Genomic DNA, 12,564 nt, shown 5'->3' on the forward strand with positions numbered 1-12,564 from the left:
GTGTCACCATCAGTTAATTGGATTCCAAAATTTTTTTACAATGTCTGAAACCTGTCTTATGAGTCCATTCAGTAATATGGGTTAGAAAGCTGGAGTCAAAACAATTTAACTATTTTCCCTTATTAATGCTGCTTAAGAAGCACTGGCTAAGCAGAAACTTGATCAATGCAGCCAAACGTAAGAACTGAAAATGTTAACCATGTTAAAAATAACAAGCTCAGCATTCACGCTAAAGAAAAGCTCAACTTGCTGCTCAGCTGCAGTGTCTGTGTTTATAAATAAGGGTATTTCTATGCCATTACAGAATATACATAGTAACATTTTTGACTGAAAGGTAGGCTGCTGGTCTGAAGGTGATATAAAATTGAGGAAACATGAAATAATTCCAAATTTAAAACCAAGTTTATTTGAAAAATCTGATCTACTATTTCACAGTGAAAATTCTAGGAGTGCACCGAAGTAAACTACTGGGGTGTAACTTTTCTTTCATCATCCTTATTAAATTATCTTTATCAACTGAAAAATGATTTGCAATTATAATTTCAGTCGTAGGTTTTAAACTGTTTACAGAACCACCCACACTGATATTACAGTTTGACTGCCAGAAACAAACATTTCCAGGTAGCAAATGCAGTAAGGTTAAACTTCATTGCAGTATCCGACCGAAGATGAACAAGTCCGGAAGTCCATGCTTCGTCGGTTACCTGAAATGTTGCTATCGAGGCGCAATCCTTTCATAACCACTTCTTTGTTACACTTAGTGCAGCACTAAATGTACTTAATGATGGATGTGTGGCCCTATGGTACATCAGTAGAGAACCTCCCTCTGCTGTGCAGCCTGCTTGATTCAATTGTTCTGCTATCTCTTCAACGGTGGACTGTCCTTCCTCACGATTGGTCAGAAGATGCTTTAGAAGGTAAGGGTAGAAAAGAGTAGAGACACAGTCCACCACTAATTTATTGTTCAGCAGCAAAGAAAGCAGCTCTGTATCACAATTGGATGCATCGATCTAAAGGAAGAAAATACGATGAGTATGCACTTCTGGATAGACTATTGAAAAATTGACATTTTATTAGTTACCAAAGGGTTTAAATTACAGCCAACTGCAACATTATGTACTAAGACCATAAAATAAATGCACAATAACTTATAAAATCATAGCTCTTTCCATTTCAAGAGCTCTAAAATTTACATTCACGTAACATCTTTAGAACTGAGCATCATTACAGGGAATTTCACAATATCTATCTGACAAAATGAATCCTGTATGAAAGGTGCAGATGTTTGTGCTTTTGTGGGGTTTTTGGGGTCAGGCAGATAGAAGGTATGGTTGGCTTGCAGAAAAGAGAGTTTGATAAGAGACATAAAACTTTCAGACTCGCCTTGAAGTAGACAAAGGACATTTTAAGGAAGACATTACAGATGGATTCACAATAAGCAACTCCTGAAAGAGTGGACAGCTCTAGGTAGACGGGAAAGAGTTGTAATGCCAGGGAAGTTTGCAGAGACAGCAAAGGGTGAAATCATTAAGACAAATGAGGGTGAGAATTTTTAAACAGCAGTGATAAATGAACATGATTTAGTGTGAAAGAGGATAGGGACTGAAGGATTTACAAAGGATAACTTGGAACAATATCATCTTCACATTTGACTATTTCAAGGGCCATGAATGGAGGTTTCAGCAATAGGTGACAGGTGACAAGTGACAAGTTAATAATTTTAGTGTCATGAGGTTGGAAAGGGAACTGGGAAAACTGTGTTGAACAGTGTTCTTAGGTATGTATCCATTGGACCTTTAATAGTTCACCTGAAACACAGAGACAAATATGTAATCAAAAGGACAATACCTGCAACACTTCTGGATACACTTAGATTTCTATTTGAGTAACAACCTTTGAGCTTGTGCTGGTTCAGGAATGAGAGTACTACCAATTGTGTCAAGTTGCGATCAGCAACTTTTGTTAGTGGTTAAATTAATTTGACATTTTTATCTAAAAAAGCTGTCCTTAGTGATAAATTATTTATACATTACATGGTAATTTTTAATTTATGCCAAGTAAGTAGGAATAAAAATAAAAACTCGATGAATAAAAGAAGCAGCTTAACTACTGATGATTACTGAATTTATGATCTTGTACACATAATCTTGATTTTTTTGTCATCAATTCTTGAGATAACAGCTTCAGACTTACATGCACTGGTAAATTTGATCATACACCAAGGATTTAAAGCAGGTTTGAACACTCATGAATATTTACAGGACTTTTTTGCTCACTAACCAGTTTTAGATAAATGCTTACATAATTTTAAAAAAGGACTTATAACAACCAATGCATATTCACTCCATTACACAGAAGCCCCGAATTAAGTAGTGCAGTCAAGTAACACTTTGTATTAAAAAGATTAATTTGTTTTGAATCAGTTATTGTGTGTTTGCCTGAATAAAATCTAACCATTTACACCTTGGATAATTTTGGATTTGGATGATAGGATTAAAAAAAAGACTGCCTCTCTTGAACATTCTGTCCCTGCCATATCTGATTTGTACCCTGCCTCCCACCATCGCCAGCTTCCTGACCTTAACAACGATAGCAATAATTGACATGGGTTTCCTCGGCCCATCAGCACAGTGTATTTGAAACAAGTGTGGCAACTGTGACTGCATGGAATTTCAGTAAGGTATGAGATAGGGTGAAGGGGCAGAGAGACAAGCACATTTCTGCTTTACTCAAGAGGCTTACATTGTGACCAATTAAATCAACTTGAAATTACTTCAAGAGTAAGATTATCAATTTAACTGAGTCTGAAAAGTTGAGTGCCCAGGCTGCTAAGTGTTGGTGATTTTTTTTTGTTTATTAAAGAAGTCTTAATTCACCACATCAGCTTATAAATCCTTTTGGAATGACGATTGCAAAAAGCAAAGTTATGTATTGTTACAGAAATAACAACGACATTATAACAATACAAGTACAACATTTTCATTCATACTCCTTCCCCACTGGAAATCAAACCCCAGTGCTAAGATTACCTGCAGACATGAGCAATATTTTAGAAATCTATCACTTTTGTACAACATATGTTTCATTTGATATTTTTATGTTTGAAATTTCATTGAGCAGTGGAATGAAAGCTGAAATTGCTTTTCCTTAATGTTATTGTGTTTGAAGCAACTCTCGATTTCATATGTCACTGCTTACTTAGGGGAATTTTACATTGTCACAGAATGCTTGTGAAATGATTTCCAAATGCTGTAGATTTATTCCATGGTAACAAAGAAAGGAAGAACTTACATTTAAATACCAGTTTTAATGACCTCAGGTTGTCTGCGTTGTCAACAATTAAATAGTTTTGACAGGTAGTGATCATGGCAGTGCAAACAAACGTAAAAGTCAAAAGTAGAGAATGCTTGAAAACCTCAGCTGGAAGCAACTATAGAGAGGAAAACAGAGTTAACATTTCGGTCCAAGATAATAAAGTGTGGAGCTGGATGAACACAGCAGGCCAAGCAGCATCTCAGGAGCACAAAAGCTGACGTTTCGGGCCTAGACCCTTCATCAGAGAGGGGGATGGGGAGAGGGCTCTGGAATAAATAGGGAGAGAGGGGGAGGCGGACCGAAGATGGAAAGAAAAGAAGATAGGTGGAGAGGAGAGTATAGGTGAGGAGGTAAGGAGGGGATAGGTCAGTCCAGGGAAGACGGACAGGTCAAGTAGGTGGGATGAGGTTAGTAGGTAGGAAATGGAGGTGTGGCGTGGAGTGGGAGGAAGGGATGGATGAGAGGAAGAATCGGTTAGGGAGGCAGAGACAGGCTGGACTGGTTTTGGGATGCAGTGGGGGGGAGGGGATGAGCTGGGCTGGTTGTGTAATGCAGTGGGGGGAGGGGACAAACTGGGCTGGTTTTGGGATGCGGTGGGGGAAGGGGAGATTTTGAAGCTGCTGAAGTCCACATTGATACCATTGGGCTGCAGGGTTCCCAAGAGGAATATGAGTTGCTGTTCCTGCAACCTTCGGGTGGCATCATTGTGGGACTGCAGGAGGCCCATGATGGGCATGTCATCTAAAGAATGGGAGGGGGAGTTGAAACGGTTCGCGACTGGGAGGTGCAATTGTTTATTGTGAACTGAGCGGAAGTGTTCTGCAAAGCAGCCCCAAGCCTCCGCTTGGTTTCCCCAATGTAGAGGGTGCCACGCCGGGTACAATGGATACAGTATACCACATTGGCAGATGTGCAGGTGAACCTCTGCTTAATATGGAAAGTCATCTTGGGGCCTGGGATAGGGGTGAGGGAGGAGGTGTGGGGGCAAGTGTAGCATTTCCTGCGGTTGCAGGGGAAGGTGCCGGGTGCGGTTGGGTTGGAGGGCAGTGTGGAGCGAACAAGGGAGTCACAGAGAGAGTGGTCTCTCCGGAAAGCAGACAAGGGTGGGGATGGAAAAATGTCTTGGGTGGTGGGGTCGGATTGTAGATGGCGGAAGTGTCGGAGGATGATGCGTTGTATCCAGAGGTCCCTATTTATTCCAGAACCCTCACCCCATCGCCCTCTCTGGTGAAGGGTCTAGGCCCGAAACATCAGCTTTTGTGCTCCTGAGATGCTGCTGGGCCTGCTGTGTTCATCCAGCCTCGCATTTTATTATCTTGGATTCTCCAGCATCTGCAGTTCCCATTATCCCTAACATTTCGGTCCAGTTCCCTTTGTCAACAGGCTTACATTGTGGTCAATTAACTCCAAATTGCAGTTATTTTAGATTAACAATGAAGATGAGCCTCAGTAACAACATCACTGGATTTAAAACATTACCTATGCTTTTGTCTTTACTAATGATAGCAGACCGGCTGTGTTTCTCTAGTACTTTGTTTTTGTTTCAGATTTCCAGCATCTGCAGTCTCGGCTCTTATGTTTAAAAACGAGTTCATATGCAGTGATGTTCAACACAGATATGGTATAAAGGACCAAATTTTCTGATTTGGCAATGTTACTCAAGAAATAAGTATTGGTCAAGACATTACAAGAACTCACTTCCACCTACAATAATAATAGAATCTTGCATACCTGCCTGTGTTGGCAGAAAGGGGCACAATTTCAAGTCTCAACTGAAAGACCTCTGGCAATGCAATATTTCACTGCTGTCAGCCTAGAATACGTGACAAAGTTTCTGAAGATGGCCTTGATCTCAGAACTTTTTGATTCAGAGGTAAGAACGTTACCATGGAAGCCAAGGCTGAGAGCCAAAGAAAGAGTAAGTGAAGACCAAGACTTCTGTGAAGTTTCCAACAAAAATTAACACCCAGCCACATAAGGCGATATTAAAACTGCAGACCAAATGCGGAGCCAAGGAAGTTGGCATTAAGGAGATTTAAAGAGGGGAAGCAGGTTACCAAGTAGAGATGCTAAGGGAGGGAATTCCAGTGATTAGGGCTTGGACATGTGAAAGTATGGCTACCAGTAATTAAGCAATTAAATCTGCACTGCAAAAAAAAATCAGAATTTTAGAATCAGAAAGATATGGCAGGATTTTAGGAATGGAGGATGTTAAATTAGGGAGTGGAGGCATTTGAAAACAAGGACGGTTTTAAAATTGAGAAGTTGATACACCAGAAATCAAAAGTAGGTCAAAGAGATCATGAAACATCCTCCGACACTTCCGCCATCTACAATCCGACCCCACCACCCAAGACATTTTTCCATCCCCACCCTTGTCTGCTTTCCGGAGAGACCACTCTCTCCGTGACTCCCTTGTTCGCTCCACACTGCCCTCCAACCCCACCACACCCGGCACCTTCCCCTGCAACCGCAGGAAATGCTACACTTGCCCCCACACCTCCTCCCTCACCCCCATCCCAGGCCCCAAGATGACTTTCCATATTAAGCAGAGGTTCACCTGCACATCTGCCAATGTGGTATACTGCATCCATTGTACCCGGCGTGGCTTCCTCTACATTGGGGAAACCAAGCGGAGGCTTGGGGACCGCTTTGCAGAACACCTCCGCTCGGTTCACAATAAACAACTGCACGTCCCAGTCGCAAGCCATTTCCACTCCCCCTCCCACTCTTTAGATGACATGTCCATCATGGGCCTCCTGCAGTGCCACAATGATGCCACCCGAAGGTTGCAGGAACAGCAACTCATATTCCGCTTGGGAACCCTGCAGCCCAATGGTATCAATGTGGACTTCACCAGCTTCAAAATCTCCCCTTCCCCCCCTGTATCCCAAAACCAGCCCAGTTTGTCTCCTCCCCCCACTGCACCACACAACCAACCCAGCTCTTCCCCTCCATCCACTGCATCCCAAAACCAGTCCAGCCTGTCTCTGCCTCCCTAACCTGTTCTTCCTCTCACCCATCCCTTCCTCCCACCCCAAGCCGCACCTCCATCTCCTACCTACTAACCTCATCCCACCTCCTTGACCTGTCCGACTTCCGTGGACTGAACTATCCCCTCCCCACCTATACTCTCCTCTCCACCTATCTTCTTTTCTCTCCATCTTCGGTCCGCCTCCCCCTCTCTCCCTATTTATTCCAGAACCCTCACCCCATCCCCCTCTCTGATGAAGGGTCTAAGCCCGAAACGTCAGTTTTTGTGCTCCTGAGATGCTGCTTGGCCTGCTGTGTTCATCCAGCCTCACATTTTATTATCTTGGATTGTCCAGCATCTGCAGTTCCCATTATCTCTTATCTATGAATAAGACTTGCTGTGATTTAGGATAGAGGGACAGCAAGAGGTTTGGATAAGTTAAAGTTTATCGAGGGCAGAAGACTCTCAAAGAAAACACTGGAATTATTTGGTCTGAAGCCTGGGAGAGGCTAACAGCAGCTTGAAGGCTGAGGGAGGGGTACAACAAAAGCTGGCCTTGATAACAATCACATTCCTTGGAAGATTTTTTTTTCCCCTTGATGATGGACGGCGGATATACAGTACAGCTCATCTCTAGGCTAAACAGGATTTAACAATTAATTGACTGCAGCCTCACAGAATGATGAGAGAGATTTGAAAAGAAAATACTGGAAATCTTAAACAAATGCATGCAATGCTAGAAACACTCTGCAGGTCAGACAGCATCTGTGGAGAGAAAGAACGAATGTTTCAGGTTCATTCATCAGAACCTGCAGAAAGAGGAGGAGTGTGTTGTTTAGTCTCAGACCTGTGCTGGAATTGAAGACCAACTTGCAAATTCCTGATGTTTAGGTGGAGAACATTTTGTTTTGGATGTTGAACAGCAGCAAATAAATCTGACAGTACAAGTGTTGAAATGAATGTGGTGGTGAAGCTGGGTGTTATCAACATACATGTTATATCTTACATGCTTTCAGATGTTGTTGTGGAGCGTCAGTATTTAGGTGAGAAGTATGATGGAGTCAAAAGATAGATCGATGGGGGATGCCTTAAGTAGCAGTGCAGGAGCAGAAAGTGAAGCCATTCCAGATGACAGTGGGATTAAGCAGAATCAGTCATATCTAAGTGCACATCAGAGGGGAGGCACTTCAAGATGTAGGCTCAAACACGCACAAGGTTGCGAATAGATTGAGAAATGCCAGGAGAGATATTTGACCATCATCACAATCACTTGGAATGTGACTTCAAATTAATGAGCAAGTCCAAAGACTTGAAACAAAAAATGTAAACTCTGAAAGTTATCTAGAAGTAATAGGTAACCTTAAATACTGGAACATGTGGTAGCCAACAAGATAATGGAAATTCTGCCGTTATACAGTGAGAAACTAATAAATGATTATCCCAAAAAAGATGCTGGTGGTTTGTACAATGAATAATACATGGTGCAGAAAATCTCAAGACAGATATATTTCACATGTTATTTACTATTGAATTCTGATATAAAACAGATCAATACTTAAAACACAATGGCATCATGACTCTCTAAAAAATGCTCATCTGCACCTATTTCAGCATTTAAGTGTTTAAGTTAAGGCCAGTATGATGATTTTAACTTGGTAAGTTGGGTGGCAGTGGAAGCAGAAGCAGATTTAAAATTGTACTGTTGTACTTAACACTGGGTTCTCTCTAAGGTTTTGCCGAGGGTTATTCCAGTTAAAATGCCAGTTAAGCTACTTGTATAAAGACTATACCATGACAATGATGAGTAGATGGCATGAGTAGATGGCCATTTAAACCACACCTCACAAGCAGTGCCGTAGTTCTACCCCAACAATCAGGGCAACATTTTGGGAAAATGGGCTCATGGATGAAATAACTCAAATCTATATTATATCAATAAATTCAGGTGACATAAATCACATGGATTTTGAGCAATATCTTGCACTCAGATTATTGACAAGCCCAACAAATAAGAAGCAAGTTGTTTACGTAGCACACCTACTGAATTGCTTGCTAATATGATTGAAGTGCCACTACATAATTGTGGCTGACAGTAAGGAGCAGTTCTGCAAATCAGCTAGTGTTTTGTTGGCCGAGATCAGCATTCCTGGAAATGAAAACCAAAAGAACTGCAGATGTTGGAAATCAGAAAGAAAAACAGAAATTGCTGGAAAAGCTCAGCAAGTCTGGCCCACATCTTGGCTCTTATAAGAAATGGCTGTAGAAGTAGTGGATGCATTGGTTGGAACCTTCCATAATTTCCTTGATTCTGGAATAGTTCCAATGGATCAGACAATCACGAAAATAATTTCTTTCTTCAAGCAAGGAGGGAGGCAGAAAACAGGTCTATTAGCCTAATGCTGGTCTTTGAGCAATTGCTGGAATCCATCATTAAGGAATCAGCAGGGTGTTTATGAAAAACATCATAATCAGAGTGAACATGGTTGTTAGAGATTTGAGAACGTGATAAGCAGGTTGAAGAAAGAGGAACCAGCAGATGTAGAGGATTTGGATTTCTAAAAGGCATTTGTCGGATAAAACGTTATTGCACAAAATAAGAACTCATGGTGTTGAAAGTAATATATTAGCAAAGGGAGAACTGGTGAACTAACATAGAGCAGAGAATTGGGATAAGACTCATAGATGTAAGAACAGAATTAGACCATTCAGCCTATCAAATCTTCATCACCATTTCTCAACCCATTTTCCTGCTTTCTCCCTGCAACCTTGGATCCCCTTCCTGAACAAGAACCCATATCTGTCCTAAATACATTCAATGACTTGGCCTCCACAGCCTTCTGTGGCAATGAATTCCACAGATTCACCATCCTCAGGCTAAAGAAATTCCTCCTCACCTGGGTCATTCCATTATTCTGAGATTGTGCCTTGGGGTCTTAGTCTCTCCTACTATTGGAGAGATGTTCCCCATATCCACTCCTTTCATGCCTCTCAATATTCTGTAAATTTCAATGAGAATCACCCTCTCATCCTTCTTAACTCTACAGGGGGCAGACCCAGAGTTCTCAACCGTTCCTGATAAGATCTTCATCTCTGGGATCATTTTTATAAGCCTCCTCTGGATCCCTTCCAATGCCAGCTTATTCTTCCTTGGATACAAGACCCAACACTGCTCACAACATTTCAAATACTGGGGGAGACGATGGTCTCATGGTATTGTCATACACTATTAATCCAGAGACCCAGGTAATATTCTGGAGACCCAAGTTCGAATCTCGTCATGGCAAATGGTGGAAGGTGAATTCAATAAAAATCTGTAATTAAATGATGACTATGAATTAATTTTCAATTTCTTGGAAAACCCATCGGGTTTACTAACATCCATTAGGAAAGGAAACTGCCATCCTTATCGGGTCAGGCCGACATGTGACGCACAGCAAAGTGGCTGGTTCTTAACTGCCCTCTGGGTAATTGGGAATGAGCAATACATGCTGACCTAGACAGCAATGTCTCATCCCATGAATGAATTTTAAAAAAAAAGTCTGACCACAGCTTGACACATCTCTGCTCTTGTATTCTAGCCCTCTTGAAATGCATGTTAACAGTGCATTTGCTTTCCTTACTACCAACTGTACCTTCTTGTGAACCTTAACAGAATCCTGGAGTAGGCCAGAGGGTCATACAGCATGGAAACCGACCCTTCAGTCCAACTCATCTATGACAACCAAATTTCCCAAATTAACTAGTCCCGTCTGTCATTGTCCCATATCAACCTCAATCTTTCCTACTCTACCTGTCCACCTATGAATTAACTTTCAAAACTATGTATCTGAACCCCACAGGTGTCTCTGTTTGACAACCCTCCCCAGGGGCCCACCACTAACTGTATAAGTCCTGCCCTTGTTTGTCTTACCAATGTAATTTATCCACCTTATCTCTAACAATGGCTATTACACTCATGTCTTCTGAAGTACTGGTATACTGCTGGTATCTTCCTCTTTGTAAGGAAGAATAGCAATACAGACTATTTAACTTGGGTGAGACTACAGAGTACTGTTGTACGAAAGGAATATTATTGTATTTTTCAAGGAGGATGGAATGTTTCTTTCAACAACTGTGTAGGTCATTATGAGATCACATCTAGAGTACAATGTACAGTTTTAGTCCTGTACCTAAAGAAAGATACACACTTGGATTGGTGACAGTTCACTACCTGTTACATCCAATGAAGTGGCTGTCCTTTGAAAAGGCTGAATAGGTTGGGCCTGTATTCATTGGAGTTTAGAGGTGATTGTATTAAAACATAAAATCCAAGGGGATTTGACTGAAGGTAAATACTGAGAAGACATTTCAATTTACGGGTATAGCTAGAGCCTGGGAGCATACTGTCAGAACAGGAGGCCTTCCATTAAAGGTACAGATGAGGAGAAATTTGTTCTCAGTTTCTGTTAATCTTTGGAATTGTTTACGTTAGAAAGCAGTGGAGGTTGTGTCAACGTACTTCCCAAATCCCTGATTTCCACCAGTTAGAATGACAAAGTCAGCAAAGCAAATTTCAAGGGAGCACTACTATCTGCAAGCTCCCTTCCAAGCCACACACAATTGGTGTTTTGTTGATGTGAGGTTGAGTGGGCAGTGCAGCTCGATGGTAGGTAGAAGGTCAGCAGGGGGCTGTCAGAAGCCAGGAGGTCTAGTTAGGGAGAGCAATGGCGGGTCAGGGTTCAGTTTAATAGCTATTTAGACACGAGAGTAGATTGTAATCCACTAACATTTCCTGTGTGATTATCAAGTTTAATTAAGTCACAAGCATCCAAAGTTTAAAATCAGAGTTGGGAACATTTTTGGGGGTTCCGGATGCCAGGTAATTGCACTAAGGAAATTTCAACTTCCTGGGAAATTTTGCAGTCAGCTGTGTCAAGATTGCTTCATGGCCCCAACAACAACTCTAAACTATGGTCTTGCAATCGCTATCTCCCCAGTGAAATTTGTAAGTCATTATTTTGATATTCACCCAAAGGTGGAAAGCCTTTGTCACCAGCTGAAGTGGAGCTGAACGAAGGAACTAAAATTTAGCCCAGAGTTGGAAGACTTCACAGGATGTGTCGTTGGGAAGCAATTTGAAATTGATTGTGTATTCATGTTCAGAAAGCAACCAGGTGCACCGACTCACATGCCAACTTAGAACAACATTACGATATTACTGTTTCTTACAGTTCCTGGGTTAAAATCCTCAGACTCTTGAAAAAGCACTGTGAGTGTACCTAATCTTCATGGACTGTAGTGTTTGAAGAACATTATCACCTCCAAATGGGCAATTAAAAACTGGCAATATATGTTGGCCTGGCCATCAAGATGAACTTAAAAGAAAAACATATCCAATGTGAGCTTAGACAGAGATAATGGGAACTGCAGATGCTGGAGAATCCAAGATAATAAAGTGTGAAGCTGGATGAACACAACAGGCCAAGCATCTCAGGAGCACAAAAGCTGATGTTTCGGGCCTAGACCCTTCATCAGAGAGGGGGATGGGGAGAGGGTTCTGGAATAAATAGGGAGAGGGGGGAGGCAGACCGAAGATGGAGAGAAAAGATGATAGGTGGAGGGATAGGGAGGGGATAGGTCAGTCCAGGGAAGACAGACAGGTAGAGTTGCAGTGGGAGAGAGATTCCCTGAGATTGGTCCGGAGGGAGGAGGGTAACTTCTTCAGGTTAGGCATCCCTAGAAGAGGCTTCGCAGTGAGGTTAAAATTGTATCGGAGATAATGGGAAGCAGATGCTGGAGAAGATTTTGTCTGACAAGTGAGTCAAGGGATTTGGAAGGTCGGTATAAAGGTACAGTTAAATGTATAATCATAAGAAGATCAGCCACAAACCTATTGAATGGCGAAGCAAGTTCGAGGGGGCAAAAGACATATACCTACATTTTTTGTTCCTACATTTTTGACAGCAAACATTGATTACTGTTGTTCACGAGGCAAAATATTCAATGTTGAACAACCAGAAAATACAGCATTTGGGATTCACTTTCATGGAAATTTATCAAAAGAGAAAAGGACTAAAATATTTACTTTGTGTGAGCTGGTAACCCTTTCTTTTTGGTTCAAAGCTTTAACTGATAAAATTTGCATGTAGCTATCATGTATACATTGGCTGAAAGTGCTAAAAGCATGTGAATGCATGGGCCGGGTCTTCATTCTGGAATGAATCCCTTTGGGACAGAACTGCCTTTATCGCAGTCAAAAACCAGTTCTCAAGAGATGAATTTTGATTATTTATGGT

At 41.6% G+C, this 12,564-nt stretch overlaps 1 protein-coding gene across 1 annotated transcript in view; it reads right to left on the reverse strand.

The window, feature by feature from the left end:
• Positions 1-389: 389 nt before the first annotated feature.
• Positions 390-12,564, reverse strand: part of nbas (NBAS subunit of NRZ tethering complex) — a 238,312-nt gene continuing 226,137 nt past the window's right edge. Inside the window, exon 52 of the mRNA XM_048530416.2 lies at positions 390-1,010. Within this exon, the coding sequence (XP_048386373.1) occupies positions 735-1,010 (276 nt within the window). The 3' untranslated portion in view covers positions 390-734. The remainder of the gene's footprint in view (positions 1,011-12,564) is intronic.

The sequence above is a fragment of the Stegostoma tigrinum genome, chromosome 4, assembly GCF_030684315.1.
Source record: "Stegostoma tigrinum isolate sSteTig4 chromosome 4, sSteTig4.hap1, whole genome shotgun sequence".
NCBI lineage: Eukaryota > Metazoa > Chordata > Chondrichthyes > Orectolobiformes > Stegostomatidae > Stegostoma > Stegostoma tigrinum.